General features: G+C 50.5%; 1 protein-coding gene and 2 long non-coding RNA genes across 5 annotated transcripts; 1 reads left to right on the forward strand and 2 right to left on the reverse strand.

Moving 5' to 3' along the window:
- Positions 1–91: 91 nt before the first annotated feature.
- LOC127922624 (neurobeachin-like protein 1) lies at positions 92–20,419 on the forward strand. Its single transcript, XM_052506441.1, has 5 exons — positions 92–378; positions 782–1,195; positions 11,279–11,370; positions 20,171–20,332; positions 20,365–20,419. The coding sequence occupies exons 2-5, from the start codon at positions 1,145–1,147 to the stop codon at positions 20,417–20,419; spliced, it is 360 nt and encodes a 119-aa protein (XP_052362401.1). The 5' UTR covers positions 92–378; positions 782–1,144.
- Positions 3,434–5,498, reverse strand: LOC127922623 (uncharacterized). Of its 3 annotated transcripts, XR_008111759.1 has the most exons (5): positions 5,449–5,498; positions 5,279–5,330; positions 4,983–5,112; positions 4,680–4,783; positions 3,434–4,262 (listed from the first exon to the last, which is right to left on the reverse strand). It is a non-coding gene; the product is annotated as an uncharacterized LOC127922623 (long non-coding RNA). The 3 variants fall into 3 exon arrangements; XR_008111760.1 differs by lacking the exon at positions 5,449–5,498 and having other exon boundaries at positions 3,434–4,236; positions 5,227–5,317; XR_008111758.1 differs by lacking the exon at positions 5,449–5,498 and having other exon boundaries at positions 5,227–5,317.
- An 840-nt stretch (positions 20,420–21,259) lies between the features above and the next one.
- Positions 21,260–21,923, reverse strand: LOC127922625 (uncharacterized). Its single transcript, XR_008111761.1, has 3 exons — positions 21,714–21,923; positions 21,378–21,416; positions 21,260–21,328 (listed from the first exon to the last, which is right to left on the reverse strand). It is a non-coding gene; the product is annotated as an uncharacterized LOC127922625 (long non-coding RNA).
- Between the last annotated feature and the right edge of the window lie 35 nt (positions 21,924–21,958).

Genomic DNA, 21,958 nt, shown 5'->3' on the forward strand with positions numbered 1-21,958 from the left:
TTGATTTAAAAAACGTTTTTTTTTTATTCCCTTGGGCGTAATAAATGAGAACGTTTACTTTGAAAATGGAAAAAGTTGACATCAGGAAGTAGTTGGCTGCGTTTCGCACATTGTAGACAGCTTCACGAGTGGCAGTGCCACAACACTAACCGCCAGTGTTGTTTGTAGCTATCCCAGTGTACAGGAATGGGCTGGCTGTAACATTTTGTCGTTTTCGTTAGTAATGCGTGTGTTTTCATTGTTTATGTGGTGACATTTCTAAATGTCAAAATTTTAGGGCAAGGTCAAGCAAATTCACAAACTCGTTTCGTCGTTTGTGTCAAATGAGAAGTAACGTTAGACAGGAAAAAAGGGCTTCGTCGTTTTGACACATCACAGGTAAGAACGATAATGCTAGTTAATTCATATGAGCCACCTTGTTTCACAATGACAGCTTGTTAGCTAAGTAATTTTGCTAACTCGAGCGTTTTTCGGCGTACTGCAACCCCAAGTTAGCTTGCTAATGTTAGTTAGCTTTGTGTTTTATTTCGTCAGCTGTATCCTTCTCTTGCAAAAGAAGGGCAGAGATCTAATTGAACAGACCGAGCCTGGGCTGATAACTGATTCATAGTGTTTGTTTACAGCAAGCTAAATTAGCTATCATAACCAGTCAGCTAACGTTATCAAAGGTATAGCCTACTTGTGTTCTGTTTATAAACAAGTGCTGTTAACTATTTATAAACTGGCGCCACAGAACTTGTGTATTTGACATACTAATTTTGTTTGTGGCTTGGCTTTCCAGAGAGGGGCAGAGTCAGTGGCATATGAGTCGAGAAGTGGACCTAGTGCGACTTTGACCGTGGAAATCTCACCAGGAAACGCGAAACCTTGGGAATCCATAATTCACGATGGAATAATGCTTTAGGAAGTTACAAAGTCCAGAAACAACGCCACTGGGATTACATTTGAATATTTTGTTTTTCCTTTCTAAATAGAAAGGTATTTGAAATATTTTCGGAGTTGTCTTTAATTGTGACATTTCACTTAACATCTCAAATCGTTATGTATACGAGCAATGCCCGAATGAGGAGCTATAGCTAGGGGCTCAATATGAAGAATCCGGAGAATTGACCTCTGTTTGGAACCCCACCACGAGCCTTGGAGAATGGCATCAAATGAAAGATTGTACGAGGTCTGGATGCTGTATTGCAACAAGGTAAACAAACCTGTCTCTTGATCTGTTTGACACATAAAACATGCATTAGAATCTGTGCCCATCTCTGAGTATAAACTCGGTGTACTGTCAGTAAAACAAGACAGTTAGGTCTATTACAATAGCTGTGGTATATTGAGATGATGTAATGGGTGATTATCAATCAATCAAATGTATTTATAAAGCCCTTTTTACATCTGCTGATATCACAAGGTGCGTACAGAAACCCAGCCTAAAACCCCAAACGGCAAGCAATGCAGATGTAGAAGCACGGTGGCTAGGAAAAACTCCCTAGACAGGCCAGAACCTAGGGAGAAACATAGAGAGGAACCAGGCTCTGAGGGGTAGCCAGTCCTCTTCTGGCTGTGCCGGGTGGCGATTATAACAGAACATGGCCAAGATGATGAATTGTAATCGGGCTTGAATTTATAAGCCATCCTGTTCTTCCTCCACTATTCTCAGTAACAGCTGCTGGACTGTCCTGCACTGTGTAAAGTCTATCTCCTGGTATTTAGATTTTAGTTGAGTGACATCTTGTGGTATGTACAATTGTATAATACAATTCCATAGATTCTGTTTTGTATTGCAACCTAGCTAGACCTTTTTCCCCCTTGATTGACTGTAGTAGCTACAGTTGTTTAATTGCACTGGATGACCAATCACTGCTTGGTGCCTGAGCTTCTCCTCATGAGTCTCAACTGCAGTCAACACATTCCCTCTTTAATCCCACTCAAAAGGACAACCCTTTCATAAGCCTTTTGAGCTTACCTTTTCTCCCACACGACACAGGGCAGGAAATGCTATGGCACAAGTTTTTAGTATTATCCTGCCTGAGTGCCAGTCTTTGTGTTGTCATGCCAACTCCCTTTAAATTATTGTCATGCTCAACATGAGTTGACAAGAGCACAAACAGATCTGGGACCAGGCTAGTTTAGTATCGAACCAGATTTTATTTGTCACCTGCTTTCTAAACAATACGCGTACAAAACATTGAGAACACACTTGATCTTGCACTTCTCAGTCCTGTGTTAAATGGCAGGCATTGTGGAGAGTACACACATTGTCTTTGTTCTATTAAGGGAGTGTGTTTACATTGGGTCAGACAGAAGGACAGAAGGCTAGAAAATCAATCTTCTACAGCAGCAGGCCTGTATTTCACTCTGCATGTGGCCACAAACCCTGTGAGGCTTTGCCTGAGTTGCTTAAATAATTTGTAAGGACCTTTACCTCCCCCAGAGCGACCGCAATGTCAACACTGGCTCAGGGGTCTCCCCTTCAGTGTGTGTCAGGGTTCTCAGGATACATCAGGAGCAAGGGGAACTTGTAGTCCGTCACGTGAGCTAAATCGGCTCCGGAATGTTTGTTGTGTGAGGCTGCCCATTGTCTCCACTTGCCCTTAAGATGCCATACACTTCAGTGTCGCAGGTTAATGATGTCACACCTCATTGAGGGATAGGCTCGTTACACCCTATTGTACCAAGATAACTGACCTTTAACACAGCATGGCATATGAACAATAATGGGAGCTTAGTTAAGCTAAAATGACCAACTCCTTGACTTTGGGGTTAGGATCCCTCCCTGAAATTGTAAGGCTGCGTACTCAATCCTAAAGCTGCCTCACGCTACAGAAACAGGTGATAGTCCCTGCCTTATGGGCCGTTCTGGCTCGGCTACCTAGCTAAAATATCCAGTACAACTGTGGTCTCTAACTTCCATTAGATCAGTGTGATAACTGTTACTCACCTCTATAATGATTAACCCAAGCAGGGCTGGCAACACTACGGGGCCAGAGGTTGACAGAGACATCACAGTAAGTCACCCTGGTCCCTGGGGTGGAGTCACACCCAGCAACTAGTGTTGACGGTTGAGCAGCCTAATTAAAGGGAGTAGTGGCGCTGCGGTCAGGAACTAGTTTATCCTGTAGCTGTAGTTCATAGTAAAAGGCTTTGACACTAATTAATTCACCTCCAACTCAATTTGGTGAATGTGTGATGCTTGAATACTGGCCTGTCAGATATGCAATAAGCCTAAACCCCTGGGCCGTGTTCATTAGGGTACGTAACTGAAAATGTTTTAAAATGGAAAACAAAAATGAAGGTTTCTTATTGGATGAATCCATGATGTCCCTGCCTCCCTGTTTCAGTCCGTTTATGTTTGGTGCATAATGAACACAACCCGCAGTGAGTTTTTTTCCTCCATAGTTAACAATTCTAGCCCACTCCATACATTTGTTGACTGTTGTAAATCTTTGGGTAGGCTAGCTGCGAAGGAATCAGTCTTTCAGAACTCCAGTTCATATTGGAGCTAAAAGGTAGCAGACGACCACTGAGCCGGTCACATTACGATCCTCTTACCCAGCAGTGTGTGTGATGTCACTGTCATCATCCTGGAGTATCGTCCCAGAGTTAAGAGTTAGCAGAATTGTTAACACCACAATGGCAGCGAGGCACCAAACATGACCAGCAAAACTCATCCCTCAGGTTCTCGACGATGGGAAAGACATGGCTCTTGTTTCTCGACAACATGAAGCATACCCCTGTAGTATTGAACTACAGGAAGCATAATGTCTGTGGTTAGCTCGTTATCATTAGGTCTATCTGCCCCTCCTGTGCTTATAGCCGCTAAGGTGATGAGACCATAGACACAGACCGACATGAAATATTCTGTCATTTTAACTAGGTCTGTAGGCCTGTGTAACTTTACATCGTTGGATCATGGTAGCACCAATCACTTTTTGAATCCATAAGTAGCAACAACACAGGCCTAGTAGTTTCTGGTGACTACCTATAGCAGTGGTTTCTGGTGACTACCTATAGCAGTGGTTTCTGGTGACTACCTATAGCAGTGGTTTCTGGTGACTACCTATAGCAGTGGTTTCTGGTGACTACCTATAGCAGTGGTTTCTGGTGACTACCTATAGCAGTGGTTTCTGGTGACTACCTATAGCAGTGGTTTCTGGTGACTACCTATAGCAGTGGTTTCTGGTGACTACCTATAGCAGTGGTTTCTGGTGACTACCTATAGCAGTGGTTTCTGGTGACTACCTATAGCAGTGGTTTCTGGTGACTACCTATAGCACTGACTACCTATAGCAGTGGTTTCTGGTGACTGACTATAGCAGTGGTTTCTGGTGACTACTAGCAGTGGTTTCTGGTGACTACCTATAGCAGTGGTTTCTGTGACTACCTATAGCAGTGGTTTCTGGTGACTACCTATAGCAGTGGTTCTCTGGTGACTACCTATATAGCAGTGGTTTCTGGTGACTACCTGGTGACTATAGCAGTGGTTTCTGGTGACTACCTATAGCAGTGGTTTCTGGTGACTACCTATAGCAGTGGTTTCTGTGCTGACTACCTATAGCAGTGGTGTCTGGTGACTACTGCACTGGTGACTACCTATAGCAGTGGTTTCTGGTGACTACCTATAGCAGTCTCTGGTGACTACCTATAGCACTGGTGACTACCTATAGCAGTGGTCTGGTGACTACCTATAGCAGTGGTTTCTGGTGACTACCTATAGCAGTGGTTTCTGGTGACTACCTATAGCAGTGGTTTCTGGTGACTACCTATAGCAGTGGTTTCTGGTGACTACCTATAGCAGTGGTGTGACTACCTATAGCAGTGGTTTCTGGTGACTACCTATAGCAGTGGTTTCTGGTGACTACCTAGCAGTGGTTTCTGGTGACTACCTATATAGCAGTGGTTTCTGGTGACTCCTATATAGCAGTGGTTTCTGGTGACTACCTATAGCAGTGGTTTCTGACTACCTAGCAGTGGTTTCTGGTGACTACCTATAGCAGTGGTTTCTGGTGACTACCTATAGCAGTGGTTTCTGGTGACTACCTATAGCAGTGGTTTCTGGTGACTACCTATAGCAGTGGTTTCTGGTGACTACCTATAGCAGTGGTTTCTGGTGACTACCTATAGCAGTGGTGTCTGGTGACTACCTAGCAGTGGTTTCTGGTGACTACCTATAGCAGTGGTTTCTGACTACCTATAGCAGTGGTTTCAGTGGCAGTGGTTTCTGGTGACTACCTATAGCAGTGGTTTCTGGTGACTACCTATAGCAGTGGTGTCTGGTGACTACCTATAGCAGTGGTTTCTGGTGACTACCTATAGCAGTGGTTTCTGGTGACTACCTATAGCAGTGGTGTGACTACCTATAGCAGTGGTTTCTGGTGACTACCTATAGCAGTGGTTTCTGACTACCTAGCAGTGGTTTCTGGTGACTGGCAGTGGTTTCTGGGCACTGACTACCTATAGCAGTGGTTTCTGGGCACTGACTACCTATAGCAGTGGCTTCTGGGCACTGACTATAGCAGTGGTTTCTGGTGACTCCTAGCAGTGGCTTCTGGGCACTGACTCCTAGCAGTGGCTTCTGGGCACTGACTCCTGGCAGTGGTTTCTGGGCACTGACTCCTAGCAGTGGCTTCTGGGCACTGACTCCTGGCAGTGGCTTCTGGGCACTGACTCCTGGCAGTGGCTTCTGGGCACTGACTCCTGGCAGTGGCTTCTGGGCACTGACTCCTGGCAGTGGTGGCTCCTGGCAGTGGGCACTGACTCCTGGCAGTGGCTTCTGGGCACTGACTCCTGGCAGTGGCTGACTCTGTGGCACTGACTCCTGGCAGTGGCTTCTGGGCGCCTCCCGGCAGTGGCTTCTCCTGGCAGTGGCTTCTGGGCAACGCCTCCTGGCAGTGGCTTCTGGGCGAACGCCTCCTGGCAGTGGCTTCTGGGCACTGACTCCGGCAGTGGCTTCTGGGCGCCTCCTGGCAGTGGCTTCTGGGCACGCCTCCTGGCAGTGGCTTCTGGGCGAACGCCTCCTGGCAGTGGCTTCTGGGCGAACGCCTCCTGGCAGTGGCTTCTGGGCGAACGCCTCCTGGCAGTGGCTTCTGGGCGAACGCCTCCTGGCAGTGGCTTCTGGGCGAACGCCTAATGGCAGTGGCTTCTGGCGACGTCGTCTGTGTGACAGAACGCACGTCATTCAGTTCAGCCTGAAGTTTAATGAACTCAATTAATAGAGTTCTTATTGGAGGTAGAGGTCGACCGATTACTCGGCATGGCCGATTTATTTAGGGCCGATTTCAGTTTTCATAACAATCTGTAATCTGCATTTTTGGATGCCGATTACGTTGCTCTCCACGAGGAAACTGCGTGGCAGGCTGACTACCTGTTACGTGAGTGCAGCAAGGAGCCAAGGTGAGTTGCAAGCTAGCATTAAACTTACCTTATAAAAAACAATCAATCTTCACATAATCACCAGTTAACTACACATGGTTGATGATATTACTAGGTTATCAAGCTTGTCCTGCATTCTATATAATCAATGCGGTGCCTGTTAATTTATCATCGAATCACAGCCTACTTTGCCAAACTGGTGATGATTTAACAAAAGCACAATCGTTGCATGAATGTACCTGACCATAAACATCAATGCCTTAATTAAACTCAATACACAGAAGTATATATTTTTAGATCTGCATATTTAGTTAAAAGAAATTCATTTTAGCAGGCAATATTAACTAGGAATATTTTCACTTCTCTTGCGTTCATTGCACGCAGAGTCGGGGTAAATGCAACAGTTTGGGCCGCCTGGCTCGTTGCGAACTAATTTGCCAGAATTTTACATAATTATGACATAACATTGAAGGTTGTGCAATGTAACAGCAATTTTTAGACTTAGGGTTGCCACCCGCTCGGCTCGCTCGTTCGCCCGGCTCTGGCTCGCTCGTTCGCCCGGCTCTGGCTCGCTCGTTCGCCCGGCTCTGGCTCGCTCGTTCGCCCGGCTCTGGCTCGCTCGTTCGCCCGGCTCTCCTCTCGGCTCTCTCCTCCTTCACTGTGTGCTATAAATATCACCAGCAACATCAGTAATGTCATAGTGTTTTATATATGGACCACACCTCGTGGTTTAGCCCCTCCCATGTGTGCACTATAAATACTACTGGTGCCGTTACATCAGTCAATCCCAGGATAGTGAGTACTGGAGATTGATGGGGAGGAGAAGGTGACTGTAGATGGACCATGAAGGCAATAAAGACATTTGTAAAATAGAAACTGTTTGGACAGGACATCTACAGTAGACATTGTGGTAAAACAGAGAAACTGTTAGGGAGGGGACATCTACAATAGACATTGTGGTAAAACAGAGAAACTGTTAGGGAGGGGACATCTACAATAGACATTGTGGTAAAACAGAGAGACTGTTAGGGAGGGGACATCTACAATAGACATTGTGGTAAAACAGAGAAACTGTTAGGGAGGGGACATCTACAATAGACATTGTGGTAAAACAGAGAAACTGTTAGGGAGGGGACATCTACAATAGACATTGTGGTAAAACAGAGAAACTGTTAGGGAGGGGACATCTACAATAGACATTGTGGTAAAACAGAGAAACTGTTAGGGAGGGGACATCTACAATAGACATTGTGGTAAAACAGAGAAACTGTTAGGGAGGGGACATCTACAGTTGACATTGGTTTTGAGTCGCCCCTCACCATTTCCTCTAGCAGTCATACTCGGTCACCATGCCAACCATGCCCTTCTGGTAGGGTGAGGAGGGCAGTGCCGCGTCGGTCATAAAGGAAGCGATATAACTCCTTCGTAATGCTCTCTTCACCTCTGGATGGCATCTCCTCTGGATGGCATCTCCTCTGGATGGCATCTCCTCTGGATGGCATCTCCTCTGGATGGCATCTCCTTGAGGGGAGATTGATATTGATGTTAACCTTGTCGGCTCAGGCTAGTGAGGTCCTACCGGGTCATGTGTTATTGAGATTCAGTGAGGGGGGTCGTCATGATTTCATGAGAAATGGTCACATGCTTGGTACAACGACAGTTATAGTCTAACCCCCTGCCAAACCAGCTGACTAATAACAACCCACAATTCACCCTGTTGGGAAGGTCCCATGGGGTCATGTGTTATTAAGACTCAGGGAGGGGGTGGTCAGGATATCAGGATGGATGGTCACATGTTGGGCACAGGAAACCCAGATTACCCTCCCCCTCAAACCGGCTGACCATAAGAAAACACACTAATAGGAAATACGTCATCAGTCATTAAAGTCTGTCAGATCGTTTCAGAGATATTACTAATATGTTGCTACCCAGATGTTGAGCTCATCTGATCTGAATTCATCCGGCCAGTGTTGCTTGGTGTTGGGTCAGCAGTGGTGCCACAGCAAGCAGGCCCAGGGTGTGTCCCTCTCTGCTCTCCCCTCCCTGCTCTCCCTTCCCTGCTCTCCCCTCCCTGCTCTCCCCTCCCTGCTCTCCCTTCCCTGCTCTCCCCTCCCTGCTCTCCCCTCCCTCCCCTCCCTGCTCTCCCTTCCCTGCTCTGCTCTCCCCTCCCTGCTCTCCCTCCCTCTCCCCTCCCTGCTCTCCCTCCCCCTCCCCCTCCCTCCCTGCTCTCCCTCCCTGCTCTCCCTCCCTGCTCCCCTCCCTCCCTCCCCTCTCTGCTCTCCCCTCCCTGCTCTCCCTTCCCTGCTCTCCCTTCCCTGCTCTCCCCTCCCTGCTCTCCATGTCTCAGCCCTGAGCCCTCAGTGGACATCTGTACTCCCTGGCTGCCCAGTAAAAGAGGGCATTCTCTCTAACCACTCACACACACTCCCTGAGGCTAGTGCCCAAACCTGCTCTGGCTCACACAGTCAAGGGGAGGGAACACACACATTGAGAGCGGAATGAACAAGATCGTCATATGTTTTTGCTGTACAACCTTGTTGATTCCAGTATACACAGACAGACACTTGTACTGAACTCTGTATCCAAGTCCCTCTCAAACGCTCCGTCAAGTCACTTGCTGATCTGATGACCTCACTTTTGGAATTCTTTCGTGTTCTGGACCATTCCCACTGTGACACGCAGCAGGCTGAGGCTTTCCTAGACCTGTCCTGCCCCGCTCTAGTGTCATAACCAACCTTACTGCACATTTATAGGGTCCTGAATAGTATTGGCTAGATGTAAGAAATATGGTCATTTACATGTAAGTGAACTGGGCGTCATCAGAAAACCACTTCATCAAAAGTGTCACTTGAAAATCGACAAAGGGCAGGGACAGACTGGTAGGATGGTTGAATATCTGCCGGACAAGAGTAGTTAGCACCCCTGAACAGAGGTCGTCTGTAATTTGCAAACCGATTCTACATGAGGAAAAGGGCTAAAATGCCGTCCGTCAGCCATCGGTGGGTGTTCACTATAACACACCGCGACCACAGCAAACGAATGAACACCATGTATTGTGCAGACCGACAATCAGTCTGGTGGGTTTTGTCCTTAAACGGGTGTTACTCTGACGGACCTAGCAGGCACATGCCAGGGGTGTATTTATTCATTAGTGCACACCGTAGCAACACGTCTGGCAACGAAAACCAACGTTTCTTATTGGACAAGTTCTGGTAATCCCTCTTGGTTTTGGTCCGTTTGCTTCCAGTTGATTTCTAGTGAATAGCCTCTACACCCCAGGAGTGTAGAAACACTGCTTTGTCAAACAAATGCTACTAATCACTGTACTGCCTCACCAAACAATATAGCCTACTGCCTTATTGAACAGCACTAGTATGACACAGCAGTATTCATTCCTGCCACTCCTACTGGTTCCACAATAATACTCTGGGACTTTTCTCATATCCGTCCCCCTTGACCTGAATCAGTGTCAGTCAGGCAAGCCTTGGAACTCCCCTGTCCTACCTCCCTCTCTACCTCCCTCTCTACCTCCCTCTCTACCTCCCTCTCTATCCCCCTCTCTACCTCCCTCTCTACCTCCCTCTCTACCTCCCTCTCTACCTCCCTCTCTACCTCCCCACCCTGGGCAGAGATAGAGTTTAGGCTAGCCAGGGTGTGGAGATGACTGGCATTCTCAGAGTGGGAGGGTGATGTGCTGTCTGTCTGTCTCTGTGAACAGTGCTGCTGTCCTCTGGCTCTCTGCATTGTTCCCAGGAATGTAGGAAATGTCTGAAAGGCAGCTGCTCGTGACTCCCCTCGGGAGTAGAGAATGTAGCGATGCCTGTTTTTCAGGCAGACAGGTGCACTCCTCATTACACACACACACACACACACACACACACACACACACACACACACACACACACACACACACACACACACACCTGAGTTCACTGTAATCTGCCCCTCCTGACATACTACAGTTAGTGGAATCATTATCTCTCTATTCTCACATGACAACCACTAACGTGTTTATTTCCTTCTCCCTCCCTCCCTCTCCTCCTCTTCACCTCACCCTCCTCTTCACCTCACCCTCCTCTTCTCCCTCTCCTCCTCTTCACCTCACCCTCCTCTTCTCCCTCTCCTCCTCTTCACCTCACCCTCCTCTTCTCCCTCTTCACCTCACCGTCCTCTTCACCCGCTCCTCCTCTTCACCACACCCTCTCTTCTCCCTCTCCTCCTCTTCACCACACCCTCTCTTCTCCCTCTCCTCCTCTTCACCACACCCTCTCTTCTCCCTCTCCTCCTCTTCACCACACCCTCTCTTCTCCCTCTCCTCCTCTTCACCACACCCTCTCTTCTCCCTCTCCTCCTCTTCACCACACCCTCTCTTCTCCCTCTCCTCCTCTTCACCACACCCTCTCTTCTCCCTCTCCTCCTCTTCACCTCACCCTCTCTTCTCCCTCTCCTCCTCTTCACCTCTCCCTCCTCTTCACCCTCTCCTCCTCTTCACCCTCTCCTCCTCTTCTCCCTCCTCTTCTCCCTCTCCTCCTCTTCACCTCACCCTCTCTTCTCCCTCTCCTCCTCTTCACCTCACCCTCTTCTTCTCTCCTCCTCTTCTCCCCTCCTCCTCTTCTCCCTCTCCTCCTCTTCTCCCTCTCCTCCTCTTCTCCCTCTCCTCCTCTTCTCCCTCTCCTCCTCTTCTCCCTCTCCTCCTCTTCTCCCTCTCCTCCTCTTCACCTCACCCTCCTCTCCCCCCTCTTCACCTCACCCTCCCCTTCTCCCTCTTCACCTCACCCTCCTCTTCTCCCTCTCCCCTCTTCTCCTCACCCTCCTCCTCTTCCTCACCCTCTCTTCTCCCTCTCCTCCTCTTCCTCACCCTCTCTTCCCCCTCTCCTCCTTCATTCCATCCTCCCATCCCTCTCTGTGACAGAGGGACCCAGACTACCTGAAGCTGTGGCTGGAGATCTTCATTGGCTCCTATGAGAGATGTCTAGATGTGGACTTTGAGAAGCCACCCTCCAGGTAAGCATAGCCCCAGAGATGGGACCAAGTCACTATTATTTGAGTCACAAGCAAGTCACAAGGTCCAAGTAGAACGGGTCGAGTCAATCCAAGTAGAACGGGTCGAGTCTCGGGTCAATCCACGTAGTCGGGTCGAGTCTCGGGTCAATCCAAGTAGAACGGGTCGAGTCTCGGTCAATCCAAGTAGAACGGGTCGAGTCTCGGGTCAATCCACGTAGTACGGGTCGAGTCTCGAGTCAATCCAAGTAGAACGGGTCGAGTCAATCCACGTAGAACGGGCCGAGTCTCGAGTCAATCCACGTAGAACGGGCCGAGTCTCGGGTCAATCCACGTAGAACGGGCCGAGTCTCCGGTCAATCCACGTAGAACGGGCCGAGTCTCCTGTCAATCCACGTAGAACGGGCCGAGTCTCCTGTCAATCCACGTAGAACGGGCCGAGTCTCCGGTCAATCCACGTAGAACGGGCCGAGTCTCCGGTCAATCCACGTAGAACGGGCCGAGTCTCCGGTCAATCCACGTAGAACGGGCCGAGTCTCCGGTCAATCCACGTAGAACGGGCCGAGTCTCCAGTCAATCCACGTAGAACGGGCCGAGTCTCCGGTCAATCCAAGTAGAACGGGTCGAGTCAATCCAAGTAGAACGGGTCGAGTCAATCCAAGTAGAACGGGTCGAGTCAATCCAAGTAGAACGGGTCGAGTCAATCCAATCCACGTAGAACGGGCCGGGTCAATCCACGTAGAACGGGTCGGGTCAATCCACGTAGAACGGGTCGGGTCAATCCACGTAGAACGGGTCGGGTCAATCCACGTAGAACGGGTCGGGTCAATCCACGTAGAACGGGTCGGGTCAATCCACGTAGAACGGGTCGAGTCAATCCACGTCAACGGGTCCACGGTCAATCCACGAGGACGGTCTCGGGTCAATCCACGTAGGACGGGTCGGGTCAATCCACGTAGGACGGGTCGGGTCAATCCACGTCGGGTCGGGTCAATCCACGTGGGACGGGTCGGGTCAATCCACGTAGGACGGGTCGGGTCAATCCACGTAGGACGGGTCGGGTCAATCCACGTAGGACGGGTCGGGTCAATCCACGTAGGACGGGTCGGGTCAATCCACGTAGGACGGGTCGGGTCAATCCACGTAGGACGGGTCGGGTCAATCCACGTAGAGGACGGGTCGGGTCAATCCACGTAGGACGGGTCGGGTCAATCCACGTAGAACGGGTCGGGTCAATCCACGTAGAACGGGTCGGGTCAATCCACGTAGAACGGGCCGGGTCAATCCACGTAGAACGGGCCGGGTCAATCCACGTAGAACGGGCCGGGTCAATCCACGTAGAACGGGCCGGGTCAATCCACGTAGAACGGGCCGGGTCAATCCACGTAGAACGGGCCGGGTCAATCCACGTAGAACGGGCCGGGTCAATCCACGTAGGACGGGCCGGGTCAATCCACGTAGGACGGGCCGGGTCAATCCACGTAGGGACGGGCGGGTCAATCCCGCGTAGGACGGGCGGGTCAATCCCCACGTAGGACGGGCCGAGTCAATCCGCGTAGGACGGGCCGAGTCAATCCACGTAGGTCGGGTCAATCCACGTAGGACGGGCCGGGTCAATCCACGTAGGGACGGGCCGAGTCAATCCCACGTAGGACGGGAGCAAGTCAATCCACGTAGGACGGGCCGAGTCAATCACAGGGACGTAAAAAAATAAATAAACCATCTAATCACGTAGGGACGGGACTTGTTCAACTACAAATACTTGTCTATTTATTGAACGGGCCATCAGACACGAGGGACGGCCCTTTTCATTATTTTATCTATAACACATTTTGATTTTGCAATAATACATTTTAACAATAAATTCCACGGGCAGGCTTTATAACGGTCTGTTTAATTCCAAGTGATTTTGACATACCAAACGAGCAGTAGGTCTATGGTGGCTGTTGTTGACGGCCCGTTGCAAAGTGATCGGTCCATATTCTGGATGTTTGTGCTGTTCTCTAGCTCATTGGTTTTCAAATGTTTTCCCATGACCCCTCAAAAAGTAGCTTGTCTGCCTAGGACGGGCCGAAAAAGTGGGCGTCAATCCACAGGCACGGGCCCACCATTGCTGTGCAAATGTACGGGCCTGTCTTTAGGGTCATCCCAAGGACGGGACACATTTCCCCAAAACGCAAGATACAGAAATGGACTATAGGGTTCCATAACCAGCTCTGGAATCTGTGTTGGGGTTACATAACCAGCTGTGGAATCTGTGTTGGGGTTACATAACCAGCTCTGGAATCTGTGACGGGGGGTTACATAACCAGCTCTGGAATCTGTGACGGGGGGTTACATAACCAGCTCTGGAATCTATGACGGGGGGTCAATCCACGTAACTGTGGGCTCGGGTCAATCCATAACCAGCTGTGGAATCTGTGGACGGGTTATCCATAACCAGCTGTGGAATCTGTGTTGGGGTTACATAACCAGCTCTGGAATCTGTGTTGGGGTTACATAACCAGCTCTGGAATCTGTGTTGGGGTTACATAACCAGCTCTGGAATCTGTGTTGGGGTTCAACCAGCTCTGGAACGGGTTGGGGTTACAGAACCAGCTCTGGTCAATCTGTGTTGGGGTTACATAACCAGCTCTGGAATCTGTGTTGGGGTTCCATAACCAGCTCTGGAATCTGTGTAGGACGGGTTACATCAACCAGCTCTGGAATCTGTGTTGGGGTTACGATCAACCAGCTCTGGAATCTGTGTTGGGGTTACATAACCAGCTCTGGAATCTGTGTTGGGGTTCCACAGTAGACCAGCTCTGGAATCTGTGAACGGGGTTACATAACCAGCTCTGGTCAATCTGTGTTCGGGGGTTACATAACCAGCTCTGGAATCTGGGTCGGGTTACATAACCAGCTCTGGAATCTGTGAACGGGGGGTTACAGAACCAGCTGTGGAATCTGTAGACGGGGGGTTAATAACCAGCTCTGGTCAATCTGTGAACGGGCCGGGTTACATAACCAGCTCTGGAATCTAGAACGGGCCGGGTTCCACGTAGAACGGGCTCTGGTCAATCTGTAGAACGGGCCGGTCAATCCACGTAGAACGGGTCGAGTCAATCCACGTAGAACGGGCCAGCTCCGGTCATTCTGTGTTGAACGGGTTACATAACCAGCTCTGGAATCTGTGTAGAACGGGTCGAGTCAACGCGTAGAACCAGCTCTGGAATCTGTGTTGGGGTTAGAAACCAGTCTCTGGTCAATCAAGTGAACGGGTTACAGTCAACCAGCTAGAACGGGTGGTCAATCTGTAGTTGGGGTTACAGTCTCGGGTCAACCAAGTAGAATCTGTGTTGGGTCAATACAGAACGGGCTCTGGTCAATCTGTAGAACGGGGGTTACGGTCAATCCCGTAGAGCGGGTGGAATCTGTGTTGAACGGGTTACGGGTCAACCAGCTGTGGTCAATCTGTGTAGAACGGTTACAGTCAACCAGCTAGAACGGGCCGAGGGTCAATCCAAGTAGAACGGGCTCTGGTCAATCCGGCGTAGAACGGGCCGAGTCAATCCAGCGTAGAATCGGGTCCGGGGTTACAGAACGGCTCTGGTCAATCTGTGAACGGGCGGGTCAATCCGCGTAGAACGGGCTCTGGTCAATCTGTGTTAGAACGGGCCGGTCAACCAGCTCTGGAATCTGTGTTCCACGTAGAACGGGGTCAATACATAGACCAGCTCTGGTCAATCTGTGTCGGGGGTCAATCCACATAACCAGTCAATCACGGTTAGAACGGGCCGGGTCTAAGAGCAAGTCATGTCAAGTAAAAAAATAAATAAACCATCTAATCAGGCAACGACTTGTTCAACTACAAATACTTGTCTATTTATTGAAGCCATCAGACAGCCCTTTTCATTATTTTATCTATAACACATTTTGATTTTGCAACAATACATTTTAACAATAAATTCCAATTGCAGGCTTTATAAGTCGATGTTTAATTCCAAGCGATTTTGACATACCAAAAGAGCAGTAGGTCTATGGTGGCTGTTGTTGATGCCCCGTTGCAAAGTGATCGGTCCATATTCTGGATGTTTGTGCTGTTCTCTAGCTCATTGGTTTTCAAATGTTTTGACCCATGACCCCTAAAAAGTAGCTTGCGGCCTCCGCGCACACAGGCAAGCGCCCACCATCGCTGTGCAAATGTAGCCTGTCTTTAGGGTCATAAACGGGGACACATTTTCAAAACGCAAGATACAGAAATGGACTATAGGGTTCCATAACCAGCTCTGGAATCTGTGTTGGGGTTCCATAACCAGCTCTGGAATCTGTGTTGGGGTTCCATAACCAGCTCTGGAATCTGTGTTGGGGTTCCATAACCAGCTCTGGAATCTGTGTTGGGGTTACATAACCAGCTCTGGAATCTGTGGTTCCATAACCAGCTCTGGAATCTGTGTTGGGGTTCCATAACCAGCTCTGGAATCTGTGTTGGGGTTACATAACCAGCTCTGGAATCTGTGTTGGGGTTACATAACCAGCTCTGGAATCTGTGTTGGGGTTACATAACCAGCTCTGGAATCTGTGTTGGGGTTACATAACCAGCTCTGGAATCTGTGTTGGGGTTACATAACCAGCTCTGGAATCTGTGTTGGGGTTACATAACCAGCTCTGGAATCTGTGTTGGGGTTACATAACCAGCTCTGGAATCTGTGTTGGGGTTACATAACCAGCTCTGGAATCTGTGTTGGGGTTACATAACCAGCTCTGGAATCTGTGTTGGGGTTACATAACCAGCTCTGGAATCTGTGTTGGGGTTACATAACCAGCTCTGGAATCTGTGTTGGGGTTACATAACCAGCTCTGGAATCTGTGTTGGGGTTACATAACCAGCTCTGGAATCTGTGTTGGGGTTACATAACCAGCTCTGGAATCTGTGTTGGGGTTACATAACCAGCTCTGGAATCTGTGTTGGGGTTACATAACCAGCTCTGGAATCTGTGTTGGGGTTACATAACCAGCTCTGGAATCTGTGTTGGGGTTACATAACCAGCTCTGGAATCTGTGTTGGGGTTACATAACCAGCTCTGGAATCTGTGTTGGGGTTACATAACCAGCTCTGGAATCTGTGTTGGGGTTAAAACCTGTTGACGCGAGGTGTTCCCCTAGGGGAACGCCACCTCCCCCGTTCAGCTGGAACGGTGGCGCATGGAATGCAAAAATATTCTTAGAAATATTTAACCTCTACACATTAACAAGTTCAATAGCTCAAATGAAAGATAAACACCTTGTTCATCTAGCCAGCAAGTCAGATTTCTAAAATGTTTTACGGCGAAAACATAGCACATATTTATGTCAAACCACCACCAAAGACACAGCTAATTTGAATAGCCATGTTGAACAAAAGATGCAATCAACAAATGCAGGATTAAAAGAAAAATAATTCACTAACCGTTTGAAAATCTTAATCAGATGACAGTAATAGGACATGTTACACAGTACATTTATGTTTTTTTCAATAATATGCTATTCATATCCATAAATGTCTGTTTACAATGACGCCATGTTCAAAAAATGCTACTCAAATGTCCGGAGAAATTATGATAGCGCCGCCAGATAACGTCAGATAACAAGCAATACACATCATAAACTTTGACGAAATATACATGTTCTACATTTAGTTAGAAAGATACACTGCTTCTTAATGCAACCGCTGTGTTACATTTATTTTTAACGTTACAGAATTCGTTCACTAGGCAAAAATATGAGACGGAGCTCTGACATTAGCAAAATGTCTACGCTATGTTGGAGTACACAGAAACACAAAATGACCACATAAATATTCCCTTACCTTTGATGTTCTTCGATCAGAAGTCGTGGAAGGAGTCATACTTACCAAAAACTGCGTTTGGCTTTCAAGTCTGTGTCTTTGGGTTATCAAACGGGACAAATTCCGGCTGAAATGCAGCCAAAATTCTAGGGAATGCGCATCAAAACTTAAAATTACATATTATATGTTGACTAAACTGGTCAATCTAAGTGCAGAATCAAGCTTTAGGATGTTATAAACGTGCAAAACAATTCTCAGCTCGAACAGACAAACTGACATCGTTTGGTGAATCATGGAACAAAGAGGGCTCCAGACGCGACGCGCGCATGAGAGTACATGTATTTTCGCGTGACCCGAAGGTTTTAGCCCGCCAAAGGTTGAGGGGGCGCGCGATTTTCACAATGAAACGCCCCATTGAAAGGAGACATCGCGCTGAAGAGATAGAAACTGTTCCCAGATCCGTACCTGGTTGGGAAGGGTGGGGGCGATGATGTCAAAGTTGGCCCAAATTTCCGGATGACAAGAGAGTTTGGGAGAATGGCTGCCCTGAGAGTTCTGCTTTACATACAGACATAATTTGAACGGTTTTAGAAGCTTTAGAGTGTTTTCTATTCAATAATAATTATTATATGCATATATTAGCAATTTTGGACAGATTTTTTTTTCTGTTTACTATGGGCACGCAATTCCTCCAAAGGGGGCAGTAGACAGCCCTATCCCCAACAGGTTTTAAGGAGTGTAGTCAGTATCCAGGTACTTAAGGAGTGTAGTCAGTAACATCCAGGTACTTTAGTTAGTTCTGTAGTTAGTATACATCCAGGTACATGTCTGTCTGCTAAATGACTTAAATTGCATGTAGTTAGTATACATCTTTAACAGGTTGGTTCTGTGCATGTCTGTATGTTTGCATGGAGCATCCAGAGCGCTCAGGGAGAAGAAGCACATGCAGTATAGAGAGAGACAGAGCGACAGAGGGAGAGAGCAAGTGAGAGGTGATGTGCTCCTCTGCTCTTCCAGCTGTGGTCTGGTCACATGACCAGTGAAATGCCCAGTCAGTCCTGTCAGATGGTTACGTAAGGCTGTGTGTGTGGGACTGGAGAGAGTGAAGTGTGGAGCAAGGGAAACAGATTACTTTCCATCCTCCCTCTCCCTCTCTCTCTCCTCCTCCCCTCTCCCCTCTCTCTCTCTCCCACCTCCCCTCTCTCTCTCCTCCACCTCCCCTCTCTCTCTCCCCTCCACCTCCCCTCTCTCTCTCCCTCCACCTCCCCCTCTCTCTCCCTCCCACCTCCCCCTCTCCCCTCCACCTCCCCTCTCTCCTCTCCACCTCCCCCCTCCCCCACCTCCCCCTCTCCCTCTCTCTCTCCCCTCCACCTCTCCCTCTCTCCCTCCACCTCCCCCTCTCCCCTCTCTCCCCCACCTCCCCCCTCCCCTCTCCTCCCTCCCCCTCTCTCTCCCCTCTCTCCCTTCCTCTCCCTCTCTCTCCTCTCTCCCCTCCACCTCCCCTCTCTCCCCTCTCTCTCTCCCCTCCACCTCCCCCTCCCTCCCTCTCTCTCCCCTCCACCTCCCCTCTCCCTCCCCTCCCACCTCCCCCTCTCCCCCTCTCCCCTCTCCCCCTCTCTCCCCTCCACCTCCCCTCTCTCTCTCCCCTCCCACCTCCCCCTCTCTCTCCCCTCCCACCTCCCCCTCTCTCTCCCCCCCACTCCCACCTCCCCCTCCCCTCCCTCCCCCTCTCCTCTCTCTCCTCCCACCTCCCCTCTCCCCTCCTCTCTCTCTCCCTCCCACCTCCCCTCTCCTCCTCCCCCCTCCACCTCCCCTCTCCCCCTCCTCTCTCACCTTTCTCTCCTCCTCCCTCCCCCTCCCCTCTCTCTCTCTCTCCCCTCTCCTCTCTCTCTCCCCTCCACCTCCCCCTCTCCTCTCTCTCTCCCCTCCACCTCCCCCTCCCCTCTCTCTCCCCTCCACCTCCCCTCTCCCACTCTACCTCCCTCCCCTCTCCCCTCTCCCTCTCTCTCTCCCCTCCCACCTCCCCCTCCCCTCCTCCTCTCCCCTCCACCTCCCCTCTCCCTCTCTCTCCCCTCCCTCTCTCCCCTCCACCTCCCCCCTCCCTCTCTCTCTCCCTCCACCTCCCCCTCTCCCTCTCTCTATCCCTCCACCCCCCTCTCCCCCTCTCTCTCTCTCCCTCTCCCTCCCCTCCCCCTCTCCCCCCTCTCTCTTTCCCCTCCACCTCCCCTCTCTCTCTCCCTCCCCCTCCCTCTCTTTCCCTCCACCTCCCCCTCTGCCTCTCTCTCTCCCCTCCACCTCCCCCTCTCCCTCTCTCTCCCCCCTCCACCTCCCCCTCTCCAGCTCTCCCCCTCCACGCTCTCTCCCCAGTCCACCTTTGGGAACCTCTCCCTCTGCTCACTCCACCTCTGGGCTCTGTTGGAGGAACTCCACCTCCCCCTCTCTCTCCCCCTCCACCCATTTCTCTCTGAACCTCCCCCCTCCACCTCCCCCCTCCCCTGTCTTTTCCCACACGCTCTTACCCCGAGGGAATGCTCATCTGGGCTCTGTTGGAGGAAGAACCCATTTCTCTCTGATGACCCCTGTCTACAGAGAGGGACAGAGACAGTTAGGTTCACTGTTAGCTGTACAGTGGACGGTTTCATAACATGAATCTATCAGCAAATACTAGTGTAAAGGTTATCATGGTGTGTTGCTTAGGTAGATGTGTGTAAATGTGTGTAACGCACCTAAGGCCTTAGAAGTTTGGGTGGATTTATTTGTGTATGTGAGCTTGGTGCATCGGCACCGCTTGCCGTGCGGTAGCAGAGAGAACAGTGTGACTTGGGTGACTGGAGTCTTTGGCAACTTTTAGGGCCTGGTAGAAACGTCCTGGATGGCAGGGTTCGTGCGCTTGCTTGCATAATATTTGTGCAGATGTGTATGACACGGAGGTGAGAGTTGAGCATGTTTTGGTGTTCCCCTTATTTCACCCCTTTCTCTCTCTCTCTCCCTCCCCAGGTTGGAGGAGGTGCCTCCAGTGATGACCCTGCTGCCAGACAACATCCTGCAGGTGTTGCGGCACCAGCTGCTCCAGTGTGTCCAGAAGGCCTCGGACGGGCTGGAGCAGGAGCAGCAGAACCTGGCCCTCCTGCTGGTCAAGTTCCTCATCGTCATCTGCAGGTTGGTCCGTGGTGTTTCTGTAGGACCAGAAGCAGTAGTCTGGCCCCTCCCTCCACCTACCAAGACCTGGTTGTACCGGTCCAGTAGTCTGGCCCCTCCCTCCACCTACCAAGACCTGGTTGTACCGGTCCAGTAGTCTGGCCCCTCCCTCCACCTACCAAGACCTGGTTGTACCGGTCCAGTAGTCTGGCCCCTCCCTCCACCTACCAAGACCTGGTTGTACCGGTCCAGTAGTCTGGTCCCTCCCTCCACCTACCAAGACCTGGTTGTACCGGTCCAGTAGTCTGGCCCCTCCCTCCACCTACCAAGACCTGGTTGTACCGGTCCAGTAGTCTGGCCCTTCCCTCCACCTACCAAGACCTGGTTGTACCGGTCCAGTAGTCTCTCCCTCCCTCCACCTACCAAGACCTGGTTGTACCGGTCCAGTAGTCTGGCCCCTCCCTCCACCTACCAAGACCTGGTTGTACCGGTCCAGTAGTCTGGCCCCTCCCTCCACCTACCAAGACCTGGTTGTACCGGTCCAGTAGTCTGGCCCCTCCCTCCACCTACCAAGACCTGGTTGTACCGGTCCAGTAGTCTGGTCCCTCCCTCCACCTACCAAGACCTGGTTGTACCGGTCCAGTAGTCTGGCCCCTCCCTCCACCTACCAAGACCTGGTTGTACCGGTCCAGTAGTCTGGCCCCTCCCTCCACCTACCAAGACCTGGTTGTACCGGTCCAGTAGTCTGGCCCCTCCCTCCACCTACCAAGACCTGGTTGTACCGGTCCAGTAGTCTGGCCCCTCCCTCCACCTACCAAGACCTGGTTGTACCGGTCCAGTAGTCTGGCCCCTCCCTCCACCTACCAAGACCTGGTTGTACCGGTCCAGTAGTCTGGCCCTTCCCTCCACCTACCAAGACCTGGTTGTACCGGTCCAGTAGTCTGGTCCCTCCCTCCACCTACCAAGACCTGGTTGTACCGGTCCAGTAGTCTGGTCCCTCCCTCCACCTACCAAGACCTGGTTGTACCGGTCCAGTAGTCTGGCCCTTCCCTCCACCTACCTAGACCTGGTTGTACCGGTCCAGTAGTCTGGTCCCTCCCTCCACCTACCAAGACCTGGTTGTACCGGTCCAGTAGTCTGGTCCCTTCCCTCCACCTACCTAGACCTGGTTGACCGGTCCAGTAGTCTGGTCCCTCCCTCCACCTACCAAGACCTGGTTGTACCGGTCCAGTAGTCTGGTCCCTCCCTCCCTCCACCTACCAAGACCTGGTTGACCGGTCCAGTAGTCTGGCCCCTCCCTCCACCTACCAAGACCTGGTTGTACCGGTCCAGTAGTCTGGCCCCTCCCTCCACCTACCAAGACCTGGTTGTACCGGTCCAGTAGTCTGGCCCCTCCCTCCACCTACCAAGACCTGGTTGAACCGGTCCAGTAGTCTGGCCCTTCCCTCCACCTACCTAGACCTGGTTGTACTGGTCCAGTAGTCTGGCCCTTCCCTCCACCTACCAAGACCTGGTTGACCGGTCCAGTAGTCTGGCCCTTCCCTCCACCTACCTAGACCTGGTTGACCGGTCCAGTCTGTCCATATTATGGTGGTTTAGTGTGTGATTGGACCATGGCATTTGAATTATTTTTGAATAATTTATAGT

Source organism: Oncorhynchus keta, unplaced genomic scaffold, assembly GCF_023373465.1.
Source record: "Oncorhynchus keta strain PuntledgeMale-10-30-2019 unplaced genomic scaffold, Oket_V2 Un_contig_26479_pilon_pilon, whole genome shotgun sequence".
Classification (NCBI taxonomy): Eukaryota; Metazoa; Chordata; class Actinopteri; order Salmoniformes; family Salmonidae; genus Oncorhynchus; species Oncorhynchus keta.